We start from the raw sequence: 26,654 nt of genomic DNA, 5'->3' as shown, positions 1-26,654 counted from the left end.
CATTATTACCTTTAAAATCTGAAAGCAAACATAACAAACTTCCAAAAGTTAATCAACTATTTAGAAGCTAAGTTGATCAAATAATCCAACACACTAAAACCCAATGGAATAAACCTCAAAGTACTGTCTCCTCTAATTCCGGCTGGAGGAGAGTCCACCGTCAACTGTCTGCGTTTTCATACAAATATTCCAAGGCAGGAGTCACTCATTTTCACATCAGGTAACACTGAAAGTGAAAGGCGCTCAGTCGTATCCAAGTCTTTGCGACCCCACAGATGATACAGGGCTCCCATCTCAGAAACTCAAGAAAAAGAGAATATAATCTATTAAGATGTTCACATCTCCGAGGGAAAAATGTATCCTAAATACAAGAGGTGACATATCTCTGGAGAAGACCAGTCCACGTGTATCTTCCGTTACAGAAATCCATTTCCGACGGACGGTGCTGCTCTCAGCTGCCTTCAGGCCCGCCCCTCCCTGGCACCCGGGTGCCCCAGAGCTAGCCGCCTTCAGGCACAGGACAGGTATCATTGAGGGTCCATGACTCGGGGTCCTTCTCCATGCTCACCGAGTCGGGGCCGCTTCAGCTCCAGGGGGCTGACCTGAGGGTCTGCAGGCGTCTCTGAGGCTTAAACACACACAAGGTTGGCAGGTGAGTGAAGACGTCTCTAAGTTAAGAGCTGAAGTTTACGAGATAAATTTCGTGTCCAGACAAAGGAACTGGACTGCCTGGCCTGGTCCTTCGTGGATCTGAGGGGGAGATCTGACCCAGCGGTTTGCAGCCAGGGGTGGCTGTGCCCCTCGAGGGACAGTGGGCAGAGTCTGGTGACACTGCAGAATGTCACCAGCAGGGGGAAGGGATGAGAGTGCCCAGGGGTGCTGCTACGCCACCTGCATCCACAGGACAGCCCCACAGCGAGGACTGACACCCACAGCGCCAACAGGGCTGAACTGAGAACCAGCTCTACACCATCTCCCCACCTCAGGTTTAAACGACAAGCCTGGTAAGATGCATCCTTTTTTAAAGCCAGGTTTTATTTATTTTTATTTATATGGCTGTGTGGGGTCTCAGTGGAGACACACAGGATCTAGTTCCCCAACCAGGGACTGAACCCAGACCCCATGCACTGGGAGAGTGGAGTCTTAGCCACTGGACCACCAGGAAGTCCCAAGATGCATCCTTCTTTCTCAGAAGTGACTTAAAGTCACGCAGTGTTCATTTCCAAAAGAGACAATATTCTCGTTAATTATATTAGACCAGTAACAGTGTCACTTGAAAGTGAAAGTGTTAAGTCACTCAGTCGTGTCTGACTCTTTGTGACCCCATGGACTGCAGCCCACCAGGCTCCTCTGTCCACGGGATTTTCCAGGCAACAATACTGGAGTAGGTGGCCATTCCCTTCTCCAAGGGATGTTCCCGACCCAGGGATCAAACCTGGGTCTCCCGCATTGCAGGCAGATTCTTTACCAGCTGAGCCACCAGGGAAGCCCACAGTGTCACTTACCTGATTGAATTTCCTCTGTGGAAGGGCTGGAAGTTAAAGGGGTTGATATGGAGTTCAGTGGAGAATCTGTCTTTAAGGGTATTAAGTTTATTCTCCTGGATTAAAAAGAGAAGTAAAAGGTCGTGAGCATCACAGAGGTTGACCGTATATGGTACCAAGTTTCCGAGGAAACAAGGAAACCAAGGCCTCCTTACTCAGTAAATAAGGATCATGTACTCAGTTAAATCGTCACATAAATAATAGTCAACCAGTCATCTAAAAGCTTCAAAATCCATGCTTTGTTAACTTCCAATGACACACTAACCACCCTGCTAGGTGCTTCATATAAAGCCTATCGGATGTGGCTTCCAGTATGAAAGCTCTAAGACACGGATGGTTCTTTTTAAAAAAATCCACAGTCTCAATTCTCAACAGTTACTTTTTTAAAATTCTAACTGCAAGAAGCTCACAGGAAATTAAGGGGGGACTTTAATATCAAAAAGACTTCAAACACCGTCCCACTCCCCTCCACCACCAGAAGTGAGGTGGACGGAGGTCTGAGCAAGGACAGGGCCCCTCGGACATCAGGAAACGTTTCTCTGGCCGCCGTGTGGGAGCTCACACAGTACAAGGCGGGGGGCTTTCAGCTCTTGCTGTTTTTCCAACCGCAAGGACGCGTTCTTTCTGCGTCTGCGTGCTTACCGGGATGTGGGCTTGCTCCAGGCCTGCAGGGTGTTCAGGGTGACCCTCCGGGACGGCTGGGCCTTGGCGTTCTGACCGCTGGGCTGCAGGGGCTTCTCCTTGGGAGGCCCTGCTGGGGAGCCTCTGGCACCAAGAGCGGCCATGGGGGTGTCCTTGGCCGCCGGGGGGGCCTGAGACTGTTTCGCCTGTGGAGGGGTGGTGGAAGGGCTGCTGGGGTCCTGGACTCTGCCGGTGGGGGTCCCTTCCCCAAGCCTGGGTCCTGGCGAAGATCCAGAGGGGGTCTGACCCTTGGTTTTCTTCGCTGTATCGGGAGTTCGCAGGCTCAGAACCGGCTTCTCTTTCAGGGGGATTCCAAGCTCATCTTTCTCGAACGTCACGAAGGAGCAATAACCGTCTGTGGAAGAGATGGCCAGGAAGGCCCCATCGCTGGACCTTCGTTCCCAAAAAGAAGCAGAAGGGAGGAAGTTTACCGAACGCTGTTGGCCACTCTGGGCGCGCTCATCACCAGGCAGGAAAATGGAAGTGCGAGCACCGTCCCCAGCTTTGTTTGAAGACAAGAGTCGTTGTGGGGAGGGGGCCCGGCTGAGAAAGGGCTAGTGTGACCCCTTCCCCACCCCCCGCTCCACCCGCCTCGAGCTTCTCAGGGCCCCAGCATCTCTGCCTCGTCATGAACTTCACCAGGGAATCTAGGTGAGACGGCCTCCTCTCGCCCACCAAGATCAGAAGAGGACTAAAAGAAGATCAAGAGTTACAAAGAGCAAGAACCGGGTGTGGGGCGGCCAGGCCCAGGCTGGGCCCCAGCGGGCGGGGAGACGGAGGAAGGCGCCCGGGGTGCTGAGAACCCCAAGCAGGAAGGCCAGGGCGGCGACCCCCCAGGACAGGCCCACTTCTGGGGCCCTCTCTGTGTCTGGGGTTCCTTCCTCCCGGGGGCCTGGCAAGTCCCTGGACGACCAGGGAGCCCAGGCGTCTTCCCTTCGGTTTATGAGAATGAGAAGAATCCACAGGGCGATCCGTGTGGCATCAACACCCACTGAGATGACCACCAGAAGCAGTATTGTAGCAAGTGAGACACAGCTTTCCTTGTTAATACTTTTTTTCAAAAAAAAAAAAGCTGGTAAATAAGAGCCAACCAAGCCAACTGCAGGGCTACCCCAGGGGAGGGTACGTGTCCTCACTGTCCACTCACCAGGAAATATCACTCAGGGTGTGGTAATGGATGTTGGACACGTAACCGAACGGGAACAGCTGCTGGGTGTCGTACAGAAGCACCGAGTCCTCGGAAGCGACGGCGAACACCAGGCGGTACGGCAGGCTGACCAGCTCCATGCCTGGTTCTGGTGACGGGCGAACACAGGGGCAGAGAAGGTCAAACAAGCCAAGCTCTCAGATCAAACACATCTCCACCCCTCCCCCACAAAGCCCTGCCCCTGGGGACATAAGTGACATAATTTCATAAAAGACTAGTTTGCTGTATGCCTTACAGAATTCACTTTTGTCTTATTTTATATATGAATATCAGAATCCAGGGCTTCCCAGGTGGCTCAGATAGTAAAGAATCTGCCTGCAGTGTGGGAGACCAGGCTTTGATCTCTGGGTTGGGAAGATCCCCTGGAGAAGGAAATGGCAACCTACTCCAGTATTCTTGCCTGGAGAATCCCAGGGACAGGGGAGCCTGGTGGGCTGCTATCTATGGGGTCACAGAGTCGGACACGACTGAAGCGACTTAGCAGCAGCAGCAGACTAAGATAACAACATCTGGAGAGGACAATGGCACCCCACTCCAGCACTCTTGCCTGGAGAATCCCATGGACAGTGGAGCCCGGTGGGCTACAGTCCATGGGGTCACAAAGAGTTGGGTGTGACTGAGCGACTAACACACATGTAAGAATCAAGGAGAACCATGCATGAACCAATGAGGACACCATGTTCTGATCTGAGACTCACAGGCACCTGAGACCTGAAAAGAAGGGAAGGAAGGTGTGTGGATGAGGCAAGTCACCCTGTGGTCAGCACCTGACGAGGAAAAATCAGGGTCACATAGAAACGCCTTATCAAGGGATGTTTTCATGCTGTCTGCGCTGTGCTAAGTTGCTCAGTCATGGGCGACTTTTTGCGACCCCATGGACTGTAGCCCACCAGACTGCTCTGTCCGTGGGGATTCTCCAGGCAAGAATACTGGAGTGAGTTCCCATTTCCTATTCCAGGGGATCTTCCCAACCCAGGGATTGAACTCAGGTCTCCCGCATTGCAGGCGGATTCTTTACCAGCTGAGCCACCAGGGAAGCCCAGGAGTACTGGAGTGGGTGGCCTATCCCTTCTCCAGAAGATCTTTCCGACCCAGGAATCAAACCGAGATATCCTGCATTGCAAGCGGATTCTTTTACCAGCTGAGCTAGCAGGAAAGTCATTCATGTAAAGGTTTAGAAAGTTGAAAATAGCTTCTGCATCTAGCCTTGGAGTAACAGGGACCAACTGACCCTTCCCCTGAAAGAATTAAAATACCTGGCAGAACACTGAAACCAGGGTCCGGGGGACACTGTCCACGAGCCCATGAAGGACAGCAATCTCACAGAGATGGGAAGCAAGAGACCCGAGCCCCGCCACTGCCCCCGCTTTCTGCCTGTAGGTTCCAGGCCCCGCAAAGGTGGAGGAGACCCAGGCGGCGCCCAGCAGACGCCCCGAGCTGGGAGCCAAGAGGCCTGGTGGAGCATGCGGTGGCGGGGCAGAGAGAGAACTGCGGGGGCCTCCAGAGTCTTCAGCCGATGCTGGCAGTAAACACACGTGAGAAAACTATGGGAAAGAAAGAGCCATCCCTAAGGAGGCCAGCAATCAGACAGACAATCAGGAAGTATCTGCAACTGATGCTACGGACAAGGGCTTGATTTCCCAAATACACAAACAGCTCATGCAACTCAACAACAACAACAAAACAACCCTATCAGAAACGGCCAGGAGACCTGAATAGGCATTTCTGCAAAGAAGACATCCAGATGGCCCAGATGAAAAGCTGCTCAACGTCGCTAATTAATAGAGAAATGCAAATCTAAACTACCACCTCACACTGGTCAGAGCGGCAACTGTTAAAAGGCTACAGACAACAAATGCTGAAGCCAGGGAGCACAGCCAAAATTTAGAAAGAAAAAAAAAAGAATGAAAATACACCTGTATCCACTAAGGTAAAATCCCCACAATGTCTAATAAAAAATTATCAGGCACGCCAAGAAGCAGAAAAATATCCATAATGAGGAGAAAAAAAGTCAATCGAAACCAACCCTTTGTACACAAAGCCATTAAAAGAGTTGTTTTAAAAACTGTAGTCCAAAAAAAAAACAAAAAACACTGTAGTCCACGTGTTCTAGAAGCAAAAGGAAAGCAGATATGCATAAGGAAGAACCAACTTGAACTCTGGAGATGAAAACCACACTGTCACAGGAATACACTGGATGGCACCAAGGGCAGGTGACAGAGAAGAAAAGGTGCGTGAACTCAAAACACGGCTGTAGAAACTATCCAAAATAAAACGCTGGCAGGCAGGGGGCGGAGGTGGGGGAGTCCAGTAACAGAGCATCAGTGAGCCGTGGGTGGCTTCAAGCAGCGGGATACATGTGTGGCTGGAGTCCCTGAAGAAGAGGGGAGAGAGGATGATAGCAGAAAGTCTCTGAAGAAGTAACTGGCGAAGTTCCCCACATCCGGGACTTTCCTGGAGGTCTAGTGCCTAAGATTCTGTGTTCCCAACACCGGGGGCCTGGGATTCAATCCCTGGTCAGGGAACTAGTTCCCTCGTGCCGCAACTGAAGATCCCGTGCCCACAGCTAAGACTGGGTGAAGTTGCTCAGTCGTGTCTGACTCTTTGCAACCCCATGGACAGTAGCCTACCAGGCTCCTCCGTCCATGGGATTCTCCAGGCAAGAACACTGGAGTGGGTTGCCATTTCCTTCCCCAGGGGATCTTCCCGACCCAGGGATCAAACCCAGGTCTCCTGCACTGCAGGCAGATGCTTTACCATCTGAGTCACCAGGGAAGCCGCTGATCAGGTACAACCAAATAAATAAATATATTCTTTTTAGAAGCTCCTCTAATTTGATGGAAACTATAAACTTGTAGATCTAAGCCAGTCAATGAACCCCAAGCACAGGAAACACAAAGAAAACTGCGGCAGGCACACTGGGATAGGACTACTTACAGCCACCAACAAACAGAAAAATCTTAAAAGCAGCCAGTGGAGGGAAAACAGTTACACAGAAATCCAGTTCATGTATCAGTTTTCCTGCACAGGGAACTGATGATGAATGACAGTCAGCCAAGCAGCAGAGAGACAAAGCTCCTACTTTCATTCCTTTACAGATGCTAGTAGCAAAAGAAAAAGAGTGTATTCTAGACAATGCGTAGGCTGACACGTATTTTGATAACGTCAATCTTTGCTCCTGCTGCTGCTGCTGCTGCTGCTGCTAAGTCGCTTCAGTTGTGTCCGACTCTGTGCGACCCCATAGATGGCAGCCCACCAGGCCCCCCTGTCCCTGGGATTCTCCAGGCAAGAACACTGGAGTGGGTTGCCATTTCCTTCTCCAATGCATGAAAGTGAAAAGTCAAAGTGAAGTCGCTCACTTGTGTCCGACTCTTAGCGACCTCACGGACTGCAGCCTATGAGGCTCCTCTGTCCATGGGATTTTCCAGGCAAGAGTACTGGAGTGGGGTGCCACTGCCTTCTCCATCTTTGCTCCTAAGATTGGTCAAATGGAACTAACCCCCATACTCACCTCTTCCCTCCCTGCCCTGGTCACTTAACACACCTGCTTCTGCCACCGGCCTGAGCTCAAAGTAGACGGGGCAGCAGCGGACAGCGAGCGTCGCCTTCGCAGGACACGGAAGGTGGGCGATGGGCCTGGAAGATGAATTGCGGTTTTGCAAAAAGGCACTGTCACTTAACAAAAGCAAAAAAAAAAAGAATGGGTAAACGTTTCATATATTTCTTTAACTGCCTACCTTTTAAGATTTTTCCTGGAGAAAACGTAAGTCGTGTTTGTCACATTTTCACCGGATTCCACGCACCCAGCTGAAGAAGCAGGAGAGGAAGGTGAGGCCTGTGTTATTATCAGACTGTTCACCAGCAGAGACGCAAGAGCATCAGTTCTGGTTTATATAAGATTCCCCAGAAAGATTATTTCCTGTACAATGTTTGATGTCTGAGGATAAATGCAAACATCTCGTCCCTGTCTGGGCTCAGCCCTTACTGCGGTTCTAGCCACCTGTCACCCCCCTGAGTGTCACCTCCCAAGGGGCTCAGCCACCTGGGAGCCCCTACCAGGCCTGGGCAGGAAGAACAGAAAGCAGGGACCCTGGCCTCAGCGGACCTCTGCCTGGGAATCCAGCTAATCCCTGTGGTGAAGCGCTGTGATCAGACGCTCGGCTTGCTGTCCCCCTCGATTCTGACCCCAGCTGCCACGCAAAGCCTGAGATGCCGGGAGCCGGCATATCGCATATTGAGTGCATATTGCATATTGCATATTGAGTGCAGCACTTTCCACAGCATCATCTTTCAGGATCTGGAATAGCTCAACTGGAATTCTATCATTGCCGGGAGCCAGTGTGAGGAACTCCGCCCATGACAAAGGTCATGAGGAAGGAGGCTCGGCATACGCAAAGGCGGGATCGAGCTTCAGGAGTCCCCCTGGAAATTCTCGAGCATATATCCTCAAAACCAGAATCTGCCTACTTTCTGCTTTGTGCCTTCACCTACACCTCTGACTTTACGAGGGGCTGTGCCCCACTACCTCTCTGAAAAAAAGACTTAGCTTACAGCTCCAGTTAATAATTCCTGGGTGTGACAGTGTTTAACCTACAAACTCCTTTGGAAATCCTCTAGCCTGCCTGAATAGGTTTTTCCGGCCACATGTGATTGTTCAGAGCCTCCCAACTGTGAGAGGCATGAGATGTTCTAAACTGTCTAAATACAGATTCCTTTGAGTAGTTAAAAGATTGATTAGAAATTGTATTGGTGAAGGGATTTTCACTTGTTGGGCCAATGTTTGCTGCTAAGTTTCCATATCCCTTACCTGCTGTGTCCCTGGCAGTGTAGTGATTAATATAATTGGTGTAAGTAGTAGCTTTAATGTTTGTAACCTAGGACCCTTGAGTTAATTCTTTTTCATGTTATAGCCCACCACACCTCTGCTCTGTAGGAATGCAACTTTATCTAATGCTTTTGGAGGGTGGCTCCTGACCAATCACCTTTAGAGAAAAATAAGTTTTCTGAAGAAAGGGTCTTAAAATGTTAACAGGCCTCCGGGCCAGAAGATGATGCAAATCACCTAAGCTTTTGCATATGATAAATCTGCAGGAAGAAAGCCTGGCTTGCTGCATGACTCTACCCCTTCCCCCATTATCCTCTATGCATAACTTAAGGTATAAAAACTACTTTGGAAAATAAAGTGCGGGCCTTGTTCACCGAAACTTGGTCTCACCATGTCGTTCTTTCTCTTACCTTCTGGCTGAATTATTCAGCCTCTTTTCTCCACTGAATTTCCTCACTGAGCTATCCTTATTTCAGCCTCTTTTCTCCACTGAATTTCCTCACTGAGCTATCCTCATTTTATTACTCTTTATATCCTTAATTAACGTTTAATTAAGCAATTGTTTCCTGATCTTCGCCTATGCCATCTCTCCTTTGAATACCCTGGATCAGCCGGGGCTGGTCCCCGGCACTGAGACTTGGGTTTCTTCAATCTGCCTGATGGCGCCCTGAGGCTGCCAGGAGACCAGCCCTCTGCTGACATCTCCAGCCCCCGCAGAAGCTGCATTTGCCCTGGGGAGCAGTCCACATCTGAGAGCTCACCTCAAGCTATACTCAAAACCAGGTCAGACCTTGTTGGAGAATGCCAGTCACACACAGCTACTCTTGGGAACATCTCCCTGTTTTATACTAACATTTCCACACACCTATACAACCACACAGTCTTCCACATGACCATTCCATACCCCCAGGGGAGGGCAGCAGACAGACCCAGTGTCTCCCTACCCTCTCCCGCTCACCCATCCTTCCATCCCTAAATAATCCATCTTAACAAACCATTGGGTCACTGCTAATTTCCTCCATGCTCACATAATCATCACAACCAGTTATAAATCAACTGCAGGTATATTATACAGTGGCTTTTTAAAATCTGTTTTACAAAATGAGATGTTATTCACACTTGTGCTCATTACCTGCATGGCACCAATGGATCCTTTCGTTAGTAGCTGCCTGCTGTGCACTGGTATGAAAATACCGTAATTCATCCTCTCTAAGTGAGTACTGCTTTTTGTTTTTTTTTTTAACTACAAACCATGTTTGCAATAAACACACTTGGACATATACCCTATGAACTGTTTTCATTTCTTAACGAAGTGAATCTCAGACGACTCAGCAAAGCAGATGCACTGAACGGTTATTAGACTGCTTTCCAGAAAGGCTCTGATAATCCACACTCCCTCCAGCAATAGCCACACCCACACCCTTCAGCCATAGGTATTTTCACTGTTTTTCAGTGTGACATGAATAGAGCCATACCTAACTTATATCAAGGTAACCGGCACTGCCTTGACTGTTGCTGGGTTTCTGAACATTCTCCTGTGTGTGCTGATATCACATGAAGATCTGCTTTTCTACAAACTGCCTTTTGTATCTGGCTCTCATTTCTCTCTTCCAGATTTTTTCCCTTTGTTTTTCTGTTCTTCTTGCCAATTGGAAGAGCGCTCACATACGGTATCATTTAGCATTTTCTTTCCTGTTCCATGAACATTATTTTCCAGCTCCATCATGACTACTGATATTGTCTACTGCATCTCTTGCCTATAGGCAAGATCTACATTCTACAGCCAAGTAGGTCTGTCATTTAAGAGCTTCTGGGTCTCCAGTCTTTTGCTTGGTCCTTCCCAGTCCTAGAAAGGCCTTCTAGATTTTCTTCTAAGAGTTTTACATTTTCACTTTTTATATTTAAGTACGGAGTGCACCTGAGATTTATTTTTATACATAAGCTAGGAATCCAATTTCATTTTCTTCCATACATCTAGACATTCCAGCATTCTTCACTCACTAACCCATTCTTCCCACTGAAATACCCTCAGGTTACCTACTAAATTTCCTTTTGTCCCAAGATCTATTTCTGGATTCTGCTCTGGTCCACTAATCTATACGCTTATTCCTATACCAATACGGGTACAGAGGAGCCTGGTGAGCTAGTCCATAGGGTGGCAGAGTCGGACATGACTGAAGTGACTGAGCACCCATACCAATACCATACTGATTTGATAACAGTTATTGTTGTTCAGTCACTCAGTTCTGTCCAACTCTTTGTGACCCCACGGACAGCAGCACACCAGAATTCGCTGTTGTTCTTCAATATCTCCCTGAGTTTGCTCAAACTCATGTCCATTGAGTTGGTGATGCCACCCAACCATCTCATTCTCTATCATCCCCTTCTCCTCCTGCCTTCAATCTTTCCCAAGATCAGGGTCTCTTCCAATGAGTCGACTCTGCATCAGGTGGCCAAAGTATTGGAACTTCAGCATCAGTCCTTCCAATGAATATCCAGGATTGATTTCCTTTAGGATTGACTGGTTTGATCTCCTTGCAGTCCAAGGGACTCTCAAGAGTCTTCTCCAACACCACAGTTCAAAAGCATCAATTCTTAAGCATTCAGCTTTCTTTATGGTCCAACTCTCACATCCATGTGACTACTGGAAAAAACCATAGCTTTGACTAGACAGATCTTTGCCAGCAAAATAATCTCTCTGCTTTTTAACGTGCTGTCTAGGTTGGTCATAGCTTTTCATCCAAGGAGTAAGTGTCTTTTAATTTCCTAGCTGCAGTGATCATTCACAGTGATTTTGGAGCCCAGAAAAATGAAGTCTGTCACTGTTTCCATTATTTCCCCAACTATTTGCCATGAAGTGATGGAATCGGATGCCATGATCTTCATTTTTTAAATGTTGAGTTTTAAGCCAGCTTTCTCATTCTTGTCTTTCACCTTCATCAAGAGGCTCTTTAGTTTCTCTTGGCTTTCTGCCATAAGGGTGGTGTGATCTGCGTATCTGAGGTTATTGATATTTCTCCTCGCAATCTTGATTCCAGCTTGAACTTCATCCAGCCCGGCATTTCACATGATGTACTCTGCATATAAGTGAAATAAGCAAGGTGACAATATACAGCCTTGACGTACTCCTTTCCCAATTTGGAAACCAGTCCATTGTTCTCTGTCTGGTTCTAACTGTTGCTTCTTGACCTGCATAACAGGTTTCGTAGGAGGCAGGTAAGGTGGTCTGGTATTCCCATCTCTTTAAGAATATTCCAGTTTGTTGTGATCCATACAGTCAAAGGCTTTGGCGTAGTCAGTGAAGCAGATGTTTTTCTGGAATCCTTTTGCCTTTTCTATGATCCAATGGATGTTGGCAATTTGATCTCTGGTTCCTCTGCCTTTTCTAAATCCAACTTGAACATCTGGAATTTCTTGTTTCACGTATTGTTGAAGCCTAGCTTGGATAATTTTGAGCATTACTTTACTAGCGTGTGAGATGAGTGCAACTGTATGGCAGTCTGAATATTCTTTGGCATTATCTTCCTTTGGGATTGGAATGAAAACTGACCTTTTCCAGTCCTGTGGCCACTGCTGAGTTTTCCAAATTTGCTGGCATATTGAATGCAGCACTTTCACAGCATCATCTTTTAGGATTTGAAACAGCTCAACTGGAATTCCATCACCTCCACTAGCTTTGTTTGTAGGGATGCTTCCTAAGGCCCACTTGACTTCACATTCCAGGATGTCTGGCTCTAGGTGAGTGATCACATCATTGTGGTTATCTGGGTCGTGAAGATCTTTTTTGTATGGTTCTTCTGTGTATTCTTGCCACTTCTTCTTAATATCTTCTGCTTCTGTTACGTCCATACCATTTCTGTCTATTGTACCCTTGTTTGTGTGAAATGCTTCCTTGGTATCTCTAATTTTCTTGAAAAGATCTCTAGTTTTCCCCATTCTATTGTTTTCTCTAATTCTTTGCATTGTTCACTGAGGAAGGCTTTCTTATCTCTCCTTGCTATTCTTTGGAACTCTTCAGATGCGTATATCTTTCAGCATTCAAATAGATATATCTTTCCTTTTCTCCTTTGCCTTTCGCTTCTCTTCTTTTCTCAACTACTTGTAAGTCCTCCTCAGACAACCATTTTGCCTTTTTGCATTTCTTTTTCTTGAGGATGGTTTTGATCACCACCTCTTGTACAATGTTACGAACCTCCATCCATAGTTCTTCAGGCACTCTATCATATCTAATCCCTTGAATCTATTTCTTACTTCCACTGTATAATTGTAAGGGCTGGGATTTAGGTCATACCTGAATGGCCCAGTGGTTTTCCCTACTTTTTTCATTTTAAGTCTGACTTTGGCAATAAGGAGTTCGTGATCTGAGCGACAGTCAGCTCCTGGTCTTGTTTTTGCTGACTGTATAGAGCATCTCCATCTTCAGCTGCAAAGAATATAATCAATCTGATTTCAGTATTAACCATCTGGTGATGCACGTTTATAGTCTTTTCTTGTGTTGCTGGAAAGACAGTGTTTGCTATGACCAGTGTGTTCTCTTGGCAAAAGTCCGTTAGCCTTTGTCCTGCTTCATTTGGTATCCCAAGATCAAACTTGCCTGTCCCCAGGTGTCTCTTGACTTCCTACTTCTGCATTCTAGTCCCCTATGATGAAAAGCACATCTTTTTTTGCACTATAAAATCTCTGACATTCAGACAAGGAGATGCTGCTCAAGTGTTATTCTTCTTTCATATGTGCTACATTCTCAGTCGCTCAGTCATGTTTGACTCTTTGTGACCCCATAGACTGTAACCTGCCAGGCTCCTCTGTGCATGGAATTTTCCAGGCAAGAATACTGGAGTGGGTTACCATTTCCTTCTCCAGGGGATCTTCCGGACTCCCTGGATGAGGACTCCCAGGATTGAACCTGCATCTCCTGCATTGCAGGTGGATTCTTTACCACTGAGCCACATGGGAAGCTGGTTGCATTATTCTTTGCATTTACTCAACTAAACAAATCTGAGATGTCATCCAATTAAAACAGAAAACCAAAAGAAACAACCAAAAAAACCTTAAATGGGATCCTAAATGGAAAACAATGAGTATGTTAATTTTTAGAACACGAAATATCTATTTGTTCAGAACTTGTTTTATAACCATCAATAAGACTTTCTAGTCTTCTTCATCAAGGCTCTGTGCCTTATTAAATTTTTTCCTATGTAGTCCCATGTCTTCTGGACTTTGCACTATTATGAATGGAACAACTGTCCTTTTCACATTTCTAAGTACTTATTCTAGTGTAGCAGATACAGAATTTATGTATTTTTACAATATTTAGCCACTTTATCAAATTCTTTTTTTATCCCAATAGTATTTTTTTAATCTCTTGGATTTTCTAGAAACATAATCCTATCACAACATTTTCTCTCTTCTTTTCCAATCTCTGTCATTGCATTTCCTGCATTTATTAACACCACTGAGAATCGTTAACAGTGACAGTAGAAACCCATCTGGTATCCGATTTGAACTGAAAATGTCTTTAGAGCTGCCCTTTAGAAAAAGGATTTGATACTGAGTTTAGTAAGTAACTTTTAATATACTTAAGCAACTATTTACTCTTGGTCCTGGGACCACCCCCAAGCCAATGTCATTCCCACATGTTCTCTGTTGTCCTTTTACAGTCTGATCCACACGTCTGTGTGATTCACACACTCCTGGGGCCCCCACCCAGCCTGGCTGGAACACGTAATGGCAAACCTGACCCACGCCTTCCCGTTTGGCTGAGCCCGGGGTTCACATCACTGAATCACACACAGGATGGTACCTGAGCAGTGGAGCGCAGGGGTTGGTCTCTGAGACCACACTGGCCATAGCACTGTCCTGGCTGATTCTGCTAGGCTCACCCTCTTGCCCTCCTGCAGGCAACGAGCCTGACATGTCCTCACTGATTCTGCTGACCTGTCAGACTTGACCACTACACTGCCACAAGTTATTCCGACCTGACATGTCTGTGTCTAGACCCTGTCACAATAGGATGCTTCATTACTCAGAATAAACACGATAAGGGCACTTTCTCATTAGTTTTAGAACTATGACCTCGGTATACATGTCTAGGGAAAAGGAATTTGTTAAAAAAATTTTTTTAATTGAATTTATCTAAGAGAATGCATTTATCACTCTAGTCTAGTGGCTCCCAAATTGTCTGTGTGTTAATACCACTGGGGATCTTTTTGAAATTCCAAAACCCAGATCACACCCTCCAAACCAGTTAAAATACAATCTCTAGCGGGGTGGGACCCAAGTACCAGGACTTTTGGAAGCTCCCTGGAGGTTTTGGAAGGGCTTCCCAGGTGGCGCTAGTGGTAAAGAACCCATCTGCCAATGGAGGAGACCTAAGAGACGTGGGTTCAATCCCTGGGTCGGGAAGACCCCTTGGAGGGCATGGCAACCCACTCCAGTATTCTTTTCTGGAGAATCCTGTGGACAGAGGGGTCTGGCGGGCTACATGGGGTTGCAAAGAGTCAGATACAACTGAAGCGACTTAACAGAGTTCAGTGTGTGGACAAGTTGGGATCAGTGCTTTCATCAGAATTCCCTGAGCTGCAAAAAGCAGCCCAGAATGAGGAGCACAGACCCCAGCACTGCTGCCCTCCTGCCCTCAAATCCAAAGCTTCGTGAAACACACCTGGCGTGAGGAGCAAAGATCCATCAGGAGTGAAACTCAGTCTTCGGAAGAACGACTTCATGCTGTCGTCGTGGAACATCCGGTAACTTCTCGCCTGCAGCACATGAAGTTTACATGTTATCCCGAATCTTCACATTCACAATAAAGGCTTACCAATTCCTATCTCTTCACTACATATTGTCATCTATTACTGACATAATAATAAGTATGAAATTGAAACACATTACAACTCAAATAATCACACAGGACTGCAAAGGCCATCAGTCTTGAACTCATCTCCCACTGTTGGTAAGGAAAGCCGTGTGCATGTGTGTGTGTATCTACGTGTTTGAAAGTGAAAGTGTAAATTTGTTCAGTTGTGTCTGACTCTGCGACCTGCCGGGCTCTTCTGTCCCTGGGATTCCCCAGGCAAGAATACCGAAGTGGGTCTACGTGTTTGTGTGGTTTAACAATTATTAAATGATATACCTCTGTAAGAACACACCATGCTGTGAACAGTGCTTTGCCTGGGAAATGAGACTGGGAAAAGGCAGGAAGGTAACTAGGAGCCCTTTTGTTTGTTATCTGTGTGTATATATTTAGAATCTCCCACTGAATGAACCCTTTTTAAAAAGAAAACAGGAACCCCATCATCTTCCCAGACAACACTGCTTGAACACCTATGTGGAACAGTTTTTGCTGCCATGCACCTAACACTTTACAAACACTAAGCTTTTAACCCTCCAGACCCAGCCCAGCCCGCAGCTCACTCTGCCTTATTAACCTGCTGCCCAGGACTGCTTTGCAGTTATCCCTCCTCTGCTCCAGTAACCAGCTCGCTCCCTTTCAGCTCCTTGTCTGCCTTAGTACTCCGTCATCTGACATCTCAAGGACCAGGGTGCTACCTTTATTTGCCGCTTCTTCCCAAAGATCAGAACACTTCCCATTCCTGGGTACCAGCCCAGTGGCCCGCGTTGCCCCTCTACCTGCCTGGAAGGTGCTGGACCCACCTGCCTTCCTGTTGCCTAGGGCTGGGATGCTCCTGGTCAGTGGTTCCTGGCCCTCACTGCACCTCAGACCTGGGGCCCTGGCTGCCTCCAGCCACATGAAACGCATCTCTGGGGGTGAGGCCCAGGCACCTGTACTTTTACATGCTGCCCAGGTGACTCCATAGCTCATGCAGGACTGGAAACCACTGAGCTTCACCACCTACTCTTCCCCTGGCCCCCAGAGGTCCCCACTCCCACTCAGGTCAGCCCAGCACCCCCACACTGAGACTCGGCAGTCTGAGAGGAAGTCACACTGCAGTTCAGGTGTGGGGGCCTGGCCGCCAGGGGCTTAGCCGCAGGATACAGAGGTGCTCACGGCTTCCTGGGTCCCAACTTAAGCACAGGTGGGATGAATGTCAATCCTGTACCTCTCCTTCGGCCCCCACTCCAGACAGCATCTTTGAGACGTTAAAAGCCACACGTTTCTTCTGCGTGCTGTACACCCTCAGGATCCTAAACAAAGAAGACAAGTCTGACCTATCTCTTCTAGTAAGTGAATTACGTTTCCCATAGAAACAATCTAGTACCAGAACTAAAGACTGCTTCAACAACTTGCGGCCTGCAAAACCACTGACCAAAGACTTTCACACTTAACTGAATGACTCGGGCAAATATTAACAATTGAAAGGCTACTGCTAATGAAGGGGGGATATACGCTGTAATTTCACTTTTTTATGGAATGTTTCAACTTGTCAAGGGAGATGAACTTCAGGTCTTGGACGTGTGGCCCAATGGCCATCTGCACGACTGTTGTGAAGTTGATTTTGTGTGGAAGGGTCTTGGCCTCAGGGATTTGCAAGAGTAAGGAAAACACTAGCAGGTAAACTGGTTGTTGGTAATATATTATTCCCCAAGCCAATCAGACTGTTTCACTCCTGAGTGTTGAATAAAACACATACACCAGGGGATTACCCTGGCAGTCCAGTGGTTATAACTCAGCCCTTCCACTGCAGAGGGCATGGGTTCAATCCCCGGTTGGGGAACTAAGATCCCACATGTCACTGGGGCAAAGCCAAAGAATTCCCCCACATATACCAGAAAATAAATGACATCTGAAATGTTACAGGAGATTCTTCAAAAGATAAACACTAATTCTTCCTTAGTGTTTTCATTCCAGGGTTATCTGAAATCCAGTTTGTTATACTTAAAATTAGCTGTATGTGCTTAATCACTCAGTTGTGTCTTGATTCTGAGACCCCATGGACTGTAGCCCACCAGGCTCCTTTGTCCATGGAATTCTGCAGGCAAGAACATTGGAGTGGGTTGCCATTTCCTACCCCAGGGGATCTTCCCGACCCAGAGATTGAACCTGGGTTTCCTGTACTGCAGGCAGATTCTTAACCATTGGAGTCACCAGGGGAGGCACTTCTCAATTATGGCAGTAATAAACCTAACAAAAGACTTTAGTATAATTTGGCTCTATATGCTCTATATTAAAAATGTCATTATGTACTTTTTTTCTGGTGATAATTTTCAATCTAAAACAAATCTGCAAATGGCTAGAGCAGGACCATTATAAATCTGAGAAGCAAAGCTGAAGAGACGTGAAAAAGGACTGTTATGACTGGTGAGCAATGACTGGTGCCTCTGTTGTTGTTGTTGTTTTTAATTTGGCCACACCAGGCCTTGTTGCAGCTGTAGGATCTAGTTCCCTGACCAGGAATTGAACCCAGGTCCCCTGCAGTGGGAGCACAGAGTCTTAACTACTGGACCACCAGGGAAATCCTCCTGGCTTTTTAAAAATTCTTTGTTCCAAGAACACAATTAAATTACTGTATTTAATTACACCAGTAAATACAGCAACAGGACCTCTTTGAAACAAGGAGGAAAACAAGACAAAATATCTTCTTTTCAAATTAATTTAAACGGAGTTGTTAAAATCACTGTAGCAGTAAACACTAATCAAAAAAATGAAATAAATATCCAACCTTACCACTAGGTATCTCTTCTTTCCTAAGTCATATTTATAAAAGACTTTTTCTTTAAAAAAGTTCAGATTTAACTCAGAGCCATTTCTGCATTCACTCACCCATTCAATAAAGACTTAAGTACTAACTTTGTGTAAGGCTTTTGTCCTAATCAGTTTCCAATTTCTTACTCTGTTTTAAGAATAACAGTAAAATAAAACGCTTTCTATGAAATCAGGAACAAAAGAATCAAAGCTAGATTGTGGTTTATATTGGTTAAGCTGTAATAAAAATACCTCTGAAGAAAATTTAAAGCTAACAGAGATGAGGACAACTCATCAAATACTAACTTACCTGTCACAGCTCAGGGTAGCAACATATTGACCCAAAGGATCCCAGGTTACTCCTTGTACGTAACTTTTATGTTCATTAAAAATTGAGATCTTCTGGCCTATGGATAAAGCATACAACACATTACTAAAACCCGCTAATGCACAAATGGTATAAACCACAATTTAAGTATTATTCCTTTGCTGTTCCATCATTCAGCACCGGGCGATTGAGCCTCTGTACCAAATCCCACGTCAGGCTCTGGGGTCAAAGATAACTTCACGTGGTGCCCGCTCCCAGGGAGCTCAGAGCTCCCGGTGGCAGCTATGCACACACAATCCCCTTGGAGAGCAAGCTGGAGAGAAAGAATACGAGTGGCAGGGTCAGTGGGAGGGGGGAACAGACCACCACAGGGCACACACAGACACCATGGGGAGGACGAGGGGCAGCCGCAAGAAAGCAGGGGGCAAGAGTGAAGGCGTGAGCTCAGAGTTCAGGTCTCCAGGTAAGGCAGGACATGCGGGGCCAGCGGGGAGAGAAGGCAGCATTCTGAGCAAACCCACGGGGTGAAAGCCAGCTTGGCATTCGGGGAAATGACAGGCAGCTGAGACCGCTGGTGTGTGCAACACCCTCATGTGCGAGAGAAAGGTTCTGGGGGCTCACAGTGCGGCTCGGCGCAACGCTGAGCTGGGAAGTGACCTGCATGTCAAGGATGAAGCTGAGGGTTGAAGAGAGCACACACAGGAAGTGTCACTAGTAGGAAGGGGACAGGAGACTGGGTGAGAGCCAAGGGTCTGCCCCAAAGCAAGGCGGGCCAGGATGGGAAAGGGCTTTGGGGGAGAAACGTGGAGGATAAAACCAGTCGCACACAAAGACAACCTGGAAGAACCGAGGAGGGGGTTAGGAAGCCTTGGCCAGTCTTTGAGAAACAAAACCCTCTTTTGGGGGGAGCACTCTACACCTGGCCACTCACTCTGGCGATTTCCTCGCCTCTCACTTACTCAATCTTCTGCCAGGGGCACCCGCTCCCCACACCCACCACTGCCCCCTAAAACCGCAGGCCTCAAGGTCGCCAGGGACCTTCGTGTGCACACCACAGATGTCAGAGTAACTGTCCGTCCCCCTCCCCTTCATGAGGCTCTTCTCTGGGAGTCTGCTGAGATTAAGGTGGCTGGGGGTGAAGAAGTAGTTTCAGGAGATCTTCGGAGGTTTGTGGGGGAGGCTATTGAGGAAACAGGGGTGGGACTGGACCTCACAAGCAAAAGGGGCAGGGACCTTGGGACCACCCACCCGCCCCCGGAGGCTGCTGGGGACGCATTTGCAGGGGCTCGGGGTGCAGCGTGTGGGTCTGTGACCAGCTGTGCTCAGCCCGGGACCAGGACCACAGCCGATCCTGGGCTGGGGTTTGTCTTGGTGGGGCAGGTGGACGAAGACAGTCTGTGTTCGTACATGATCCCCTTGGGAAACAAGCTGGACAGGGAGAATACAAGAGGCCGGAGGGGCCGACAGACCAGGAAGCAGAGGGCTCAGTGGACTGCGGGGCTCCTGGAAGGAGACGAGCAAGAAGTGGAGGTGCTGAGGGACCAGCCGCAGATGTGCTGATGTGGGGGGCAGGCCGCCTGGCCTGAGGTGTCCCTATCAGAGCTGTCAGAGGACAGGCCTTCAGAGACAGATGCCCAGCTCTGGGACAGCGGACAGCAGACAAGACAAGTGCGGACCAAGTGGGCATTTTTCAGCTCTGGAGTCAAAATCACTGCAGATGGTGACTGCAGCCATGAAATTAAAAGACACTTGCTCCTTGGAAGAAAAGTTATGACAAACCTAGACAGCATATTAAAAAGCAGAGACATTACTTTGCCAACAAAGGTCCATCTAGTCAAAGCTATGGTTTTTCCAGTGGTCATGTATGGATGTGAGAGTTGGACTGTAAATAAAGCTAAGAGCCAAAGAATTGATGCTTTTGAGCTGTGGTGTTGGAGAAGACTCTTGAGAGTCCCTTGGACTGTAAGGAGATCCAACCAGTCCATCCTAAAGGAGATCAGTCCTGAATATTCATTGGAAGGACTGATGCAGAAGCTGAAACGCCAATACTTTGGCACCTGATGCAAAGAACTGACTCATTTGAAAAGACCCTGATGCTGGTAAGGGTTGAAGGCGGGAGAAGGGGATGACAGAGGATGAGATGGTTGGATGGCCTCACTGGCTCAATGGACATGAGTTTGAGTAAACTGGGAGTTGGTGATGGACAGGGAGGCCCGGCCTGCTGCAGTCTGTGGGGTCACAAAGAGTAGGACAGGACTGAGCGACCGAACTGAACTGAAGGTGATGGGCAGTAGATAGAATCACAGCACGTGCAAATCCACAAATACAAAAACTTACTGACTTTGAATAACCTTGCCCATGTTACACGTTTAAAACAAAGGCTTACAATAAAGTCTCTATTTCCACACTCCTTAAAAACTGTTCCTCCCCCTGCCCTCTTCTCTGTTGTCCCAGGATCAGCATGCCACGTGCTAATAAGTAAAATCAGGTTGCTCTATTGCTCAAAGCCCTTTGGCAGCTCACGATCACACCTAGGATAACCTGAGACCTGACCCGGGTGGCCGGGCCCACCACCACCCTCCAGCCTCAGGTCCTCCTTCCCCCTCCTGCTCCTGCACACCCTCAATTTCCTGTTGCCTGGACACAACAAGCCGTTCCAGCCACAGGGCCTCCGCACTTGCTGTTCCCACACGCGGGAACACCGTTCCCCGAACAATGCACACAGCTCACTCCCCAACTTCATTCCAGTTTCTTTTCAAACTCCACGTGTTCAGAGAAGCCTTCTTGATCACCCGACCACTCTCTGACCCCCTCAGGGCGCTATCACTTCCTGACATTGGATGGACGTTTGCGTACTTATTCACAACCTGCTAGAACTTGACCATCATATTTGGGTATTTTCCAGCACCTGCAAGAGTGCCCAGAGTGCTGGCAGTGTTCAAGGTCATTACAGCTGGTTTCAGAGGTGCTGGATGGAGTGTCCGCAGACACCAAAATATCAAGGTTTGGGAAAAAGAAGATGAGGATGCTGGTCACGCTGGTCCTCCCCTCGGCAGAAATGTCGCGGACTGATTAGAAAGAGTGTGTGTGACACAGAGGAGGCAAGAGAAGCTGCTTCAGTGGACAGCACGGAACTATTAACACAAGAGAGGCTTTTACAGCGTGGACGGAAACTGGGCGGATGCAGCACTGAGACTGCAGAGGATGCCAACAGCCACAGCCTGACCCCTGACCTGGGTATCTGGGCTGGTGGAGAATGACCAGATAAAGGAGAGGAGAGGAAGAGGTTTGGGAGAAAACACCAAGCTTGACTGCAGGACTGCGGCGGGGAAAAGTGGTTAGGCACTGGCCACCACTGCTACTTTCAAATTGTAGTTAACTTCTCACATGTTTACCTCCCACCTCCTCCCACACCCCTCCAAAACAGGTTCTTTCAAAGCAGCGAGGTATCCTTTGCTTTATTTGATGTCCTGAAATGTAAACCTGCCCATGAAGTGAAGTGAAAGTCACTCAGTCGTGTCCGAGTCTTTGTGACCCCAAAGACTATACAGTCCATGGTATTTTCCAGGCCTGAATACTGGGGTGGGTAGCCTTTCCCTTCTCCAGGGGGTCTTCCCAACCCAGGGATCAAACCCAGGTCTCCCACATTGCAGGTGAATTCTTTACCAGCTGAGCTACAAGGGAAACCTGATCACAGCTACCACTACATCGAGCAGGCAATGCCCCACTGATGATGATGACCTGATAACCTTCCAAGATCCTCAGGTCCGTGAAGGCCGGGATCAGCCCTGTCCCTCCCCACCTGCTCCCTCGTCATGTCTGCACCCCCAGGCGTTCGGTGTCTACCTTGCTTTGGCATCAGCAACTCATGACTCATAACACCACTGCTAAACCTCATACATTCCGACTGCATCCCTGGCATACGGGGATAATCCCTAAGCTGTCCAGCTAAACTTCTGTTTCAGTTCGCTAAAGAAACTCTTCTGAAGCGTTTCATGGTTCGGCTTTTCAGCCACTTGGAATATTGCTCCCCTAATAATGGGCTTTCCTGGTGGCTCAGACAGCAAAGACCCTGCCTGCAATGCAGAAGACCTGGTTCCAACCCTAGGTCAGGAAGATCCCCTGGAGGAGGAAATGGCAACCCACTTCAGTACTCTTGCCTGGGAAATTCCATGGGTAGAGGAGTCTGGCAGGCTGTAGTACACGGGGTTGCAGAGAATCGGACATGACTGAACGACTAACACTTGCACTTTTCCCCCAACAATAGCAAAAACACATCAGCTACCTTTACTAACGTCCCACATGATGGCCGTGTTGTCCACAGAGGCAGAAGCCATTAAATTCCCGTCAGTTGCCCAGCAAATATCATACACGTCTTCTAAGTGGCCCCTAGAATCCAAAGAGGAAAAAGAAAAGAAAAAGCAATTCTTGTCTTGAGGAGAGGAAAAAAAACAAATGTCAAAAATTTAAAGGCAAACTCAAGGCCCATGCAATGGGATTGTAGAATTCCCACTAGAGCTACATAGCTATATTAGCTGTAGCTATAAACTACTACCTTCAAGGATACTTGTATCTTTAAAATTGATTCAAGTTTACTAAAGAAAATTTTATAAGAGAAACTAGGAAAACCTATTTTAATGGCTTTTAATGGAAAATCCATTTTAATCCATATTTTTATCTTTTTAAGCCAGGGGTCCCCAACCCCTGGACTGGTACCAGCCCGTGGCCTGTTAGGAACTAAGCTGGCCGGCAGGAGGCTAGGAGGAGGCCTGAGGAGGCAGGAGGAGCCGAGTGAAGCTTCCTGCGTATTTCCAGCCACTCCCTGGCGATCGTATTACTGCCTGAGCCCCGCCTCCTCTCAGGTCAGAGGTGGCTCTGGATTCTCACAGGGCCTCGAGCCCTGATGGTGCTTGAGAGGTACCCAGGTGGTAGGCTCCTTGTGAGAATTTAATGCCTGATGATCCGAGGTGGAGCTCAGGCCATGATGTGAGCTCTGGGGAGTGGCTTGGGGAGGAGGACTGCAGGAGACCATGAAGAATCAACTGCCTGCAGACTCATATGCAAACTCTATCACTGAGCAGCAAGTGACAACTGTATAATTATTTCATTATATATTATAATGTCATAATAATAACAGAAATAAAGTGCACAAAAAATGTAATGCACTTGAATCAGCCTGAAATCACCCCTCACCCCTAGTCTGTGGAAAAACTGTCTTCCACAAAACCTGTCCCTGGTGCCAAAAATATTGGGGGGCTGCTGTTTTAAACTATGCCTGCATTACTGTCTTGCACAAGTAAAAGTTTTAAGTGAGATATGAAAGTCTAAATGCCTATCAGCTGAATGCATTCAGGTCCCAAAGCTAACCCCTCCGCAGGTCCCTCCCAAGGTTACCTCAGGGTTTTTACGACAGTCCAGTTCTCCTTGTTCAGCTGAGCCTCATCCTCGTCCTGAAAAGCAACCTGTTCCGGCTCCTTGTTATCATTCACCTTCCAGAGCAGAATGACAGCATCTGCAGAGTGAGTCGATTAAACGCAAGTCATGCTTTCCTGTGTGGCCTCTTCACTTCTGGATTTTTAGGACATTAAACAATATCTACAATATCTACAGACACTATGGCCATGAGGATTTACCTCTAAGAATTCGGGCAGGAACAGCAAGTTTCCCTTCTGAACAAAACTTTCTACTAATTTACCGTGTTCTTAAATTGTTTTTTTCAGTATCAGATATTTTAAGCTCTATAATGGAAATTTTGGGGTTTTTTTGGGGGGGTGCATACTGGGTGGCTTATGGGATCTTAGTTTCCTGACCAGCAATGGAACCAGGGCCCCCAGCAGTGGAAGCACAGGGTCCTAACCACTGGACCACCAGGGAATTCCCTCTATAATGGGAATTTTCAAACGTATACAAAAGTACAGAAACTGTTCACTGCAGCCCTGTTTACAATAGCGAGGACATGGAAGCAACCTAAATGTCCATCAACAGAAGAATGGATAAAGAAGATGTGGTACATAAATCCAATGGAATATTACTGAGCTATAAAAAAAGAATGAAATACTCCCCATAACATATCCCCGTAACTCCCCTAAATTATCTAAATGACAGATTCAGAGGGTCAAGCAACCTCTGAAATGAGAAAGTATATCTAGCTCAAATCTCAGTATTGACTATGAGACATGTGTGTATCTGGTTTCTAAAGATTCAAAGTAAAATACTCACCATCCCCTCCTGATGCTAAAATTTCCCCATTTGGAGAAAAACGTACGACATTGACCGCTTTGGTATGGCGAGCAAGATTGGACAAAAATTCAACGATGGCCTTTCCATCTGGTCCTTTTTCTACCTTCCAGACCTGTTGATACAAAAACACTCATTCAGAGAAACATGTAGTGAGCAGGCTTCATACTGCACCTACTAAAACAACCCTGTACTGATTTTCAGAAAGAAAATTTAGTTTCTGTTTCGAAACGTAAGAGGAAGTAACTCCTATCTGAAACATAAACCTCCTGTGCCACTGCCTCCCACCTCCTCCTTGTGCAAACTCTTCCCCTAGAGGAAACTGGCCTCAGGGTTCTGAAATAATAACATCACCACATCCAGTGACATCAGTCTATGTAACAGGACCCTAGAAGAAAGTTGCTCTCTATTGCCTCACTGTTGACTCAAGGTCCTGACAAATTATCCATCTGGGCTGGACACACATATACATACACTTTGTTGCTCAGTTGTGTCCGACTCTTTGAGACCCCCATGGACTGTAGTCCACCAGGTTCCTCTGTCCATAGGATTCTCCAGGCCAAAATACTGGAGTGGATTTGCCATTTCCTCTTCCAGGAGATCTTCCCCACCCAGGGATCCAACTGGCACCTCCTGCCTTTAGCAAGCGAATTCTTTACCGCTAGTGCCACCTGGGAAGCCCCTGGGCTAGGTAACTTAGTACAATAATTTGTGATGATTGCCTGCAGTGTGCATGCTCAGTCCTGTCCGACTCTTTGCAACCCCAGACTCCTGTGTCCATGGGATTTCCCAGGGGAAAAAAATACTGCAGTGGGCTGCATTCCCTCCTCCAGAGGGATCTTCCAGACTCAGAGATCGAACCTGCGTCTCCTGCATTGGCAGATTCTTTACCGCCGAGCCGGCCACCTGGGAAGCCCTGCGTTTAACAGTCATTATAAAAACACAAGAGTGGAGAACGCCACTTCAACGTTGCTTCCTGGGCCCTTCCCATTCCCCGTGCCCCACTTACCCTGACAGCCGTGTCCACCCCAGCGGAGGCCAGCCGGTGGATCCTCCCGGCGGCTCCATACTGGAAATCCAGGCTGTACACCGGCTCCTTGTTGTGCCAGGCGATTTCGCAAGTGATGACTTTCATCCTCCGGGGTCTTCAAGGAGCGAAACACAGTTCCTCAGGGGGTGGTGGGGAGTGCCCCCGTTGGTTCTCCAAAGACGGAGGAGAGAGAGCTGCAAATGGTTAGTGATGAGATGAATCTTCGAGCCGAGGACTAGGCACTGAACGCTCAAGCCTGAGCCAGGAGCCCTGCCTACCATTAAAGACACTGCCCTGGGAGAGGATGTCAGTGCGGCCCTCTGACGCAACCCTCGCAGCTCCTCCTTAAGTGGTTCGCGGAGTCCTCGGTTGTTTTCAGTTTATTCTCCGGGAACGTCCGGAAAAGCAACGAGGGACGGACACCCAGGGAGGGGAAAGCAAGGCCCGGGCCGGGCCAGGCCAAGCTGAGAGGGGGGCGAACCCAGGGATCAGGGGGTGGGCGCCCCGGGGCGACGGGTACCGGGGGTGAGGGAGGGCCGGGGCCGCGGGGGAAGGGCTGCTCGGCGAGCCGACCGAGGCCGGGGACGAGGGGGCAGCCGGAACCGGACCTGAGACCTGGCTGAGAGGAGGCCGCCGGGGGCACTGAGGCCGGGCCGGGGGCCAGCCGCGCACACGCGCGCTTCTCCGAAGCTCTCCCGGGTCCTTGCGGCTGGCCCTCGGCGAGGGCCGCTCGCCACCCTCACCCCTCACCCAGGCCCGGCCTGGAAAGCGTGGGGACGCGAGAGTCCGCGCGGGAGAACCAGTACCTGAAGAGAAACGCTCAGGCCGCTGGGCCACCAGCTCCCGCCGCCGCGCGCGCACCGCTTCCCGCGCGCCGCAGGCCCGGCCTTCTTGTGGGCGGGGCCTCGGGACTCCCCGCCTCCGCGTGGGCGGGGCTCTAAAGACTGAGTGTTCACCTCCTCGTGGGCGGGGCTCCACAGAGGCCCTGCCCCGCCGCGGAGGCGTGACCAGCGCCCTCAGACACTGGGCTGGCTCCCGCCGGTTTATTTCCCTGCGGACCGACGCATCGGTGGAAGAATGAGGGAGTCCAATCACTTCTTCCCTTGTTAATTTAGCAAACATTCTTAGCAAACATTTACTGAGCATCTGCTATATGCTGGAC

The 26,654-nt window shown here is 48.3% G+C and overlaps 1 protein-coding gene across 1 annotated transcript; it reads right to left on the bottom strand.

Annotated features, from left to right (window-relative positions):
- Positions 1-50: 50 nt before the first annotated feature.
- On the bottom strand, positions 51-25,649 carry CHAF1B (chromatin assembly factor 1 subunit B; the record flags this gene model as incomplete). Its single annotated transcript, NM_001098014.1, is given in 13 exon segments — positions 51-628; positions 1,506-1,600; positions 2,187-2,618; positions 3,373-3,520; positions 6,944-7,068; positions 7,170-7,239; positions 14,919-15,012; positions 16,315-16,399; positions 18,208-18,304; positions 22,511-22,614; positions 23,620-23,737; positions 24,445-24,577; positions 25,472-25,649. Coding segments are annotated over 13 exon segments (1,728 nt in total). The 3' UTR covers positions 51-527.
- Between the last annotated feature and the right edge of the window lie 1,005 nt (positions 25,650-26,654).

This window comes from Bos taurus, chromosome 1, assembly GCF_002263795.3.
Source record: "Bos taurus isolate L1 Dominette 01449 registration number 42190680 breed Hereford chromosome 1, ARS-UCD2.0, whole genome shotgun sequence".
NCBI lineage: Eukaryota > Metazoa > Chordata > Mammalia > Artiodactyla > Bovidae > Bos > Bos taurus.
Note: the sequence above shows the minus strand (reverse complement) of the source record. Positions and strands in the feature narration are given on the sequence as shown.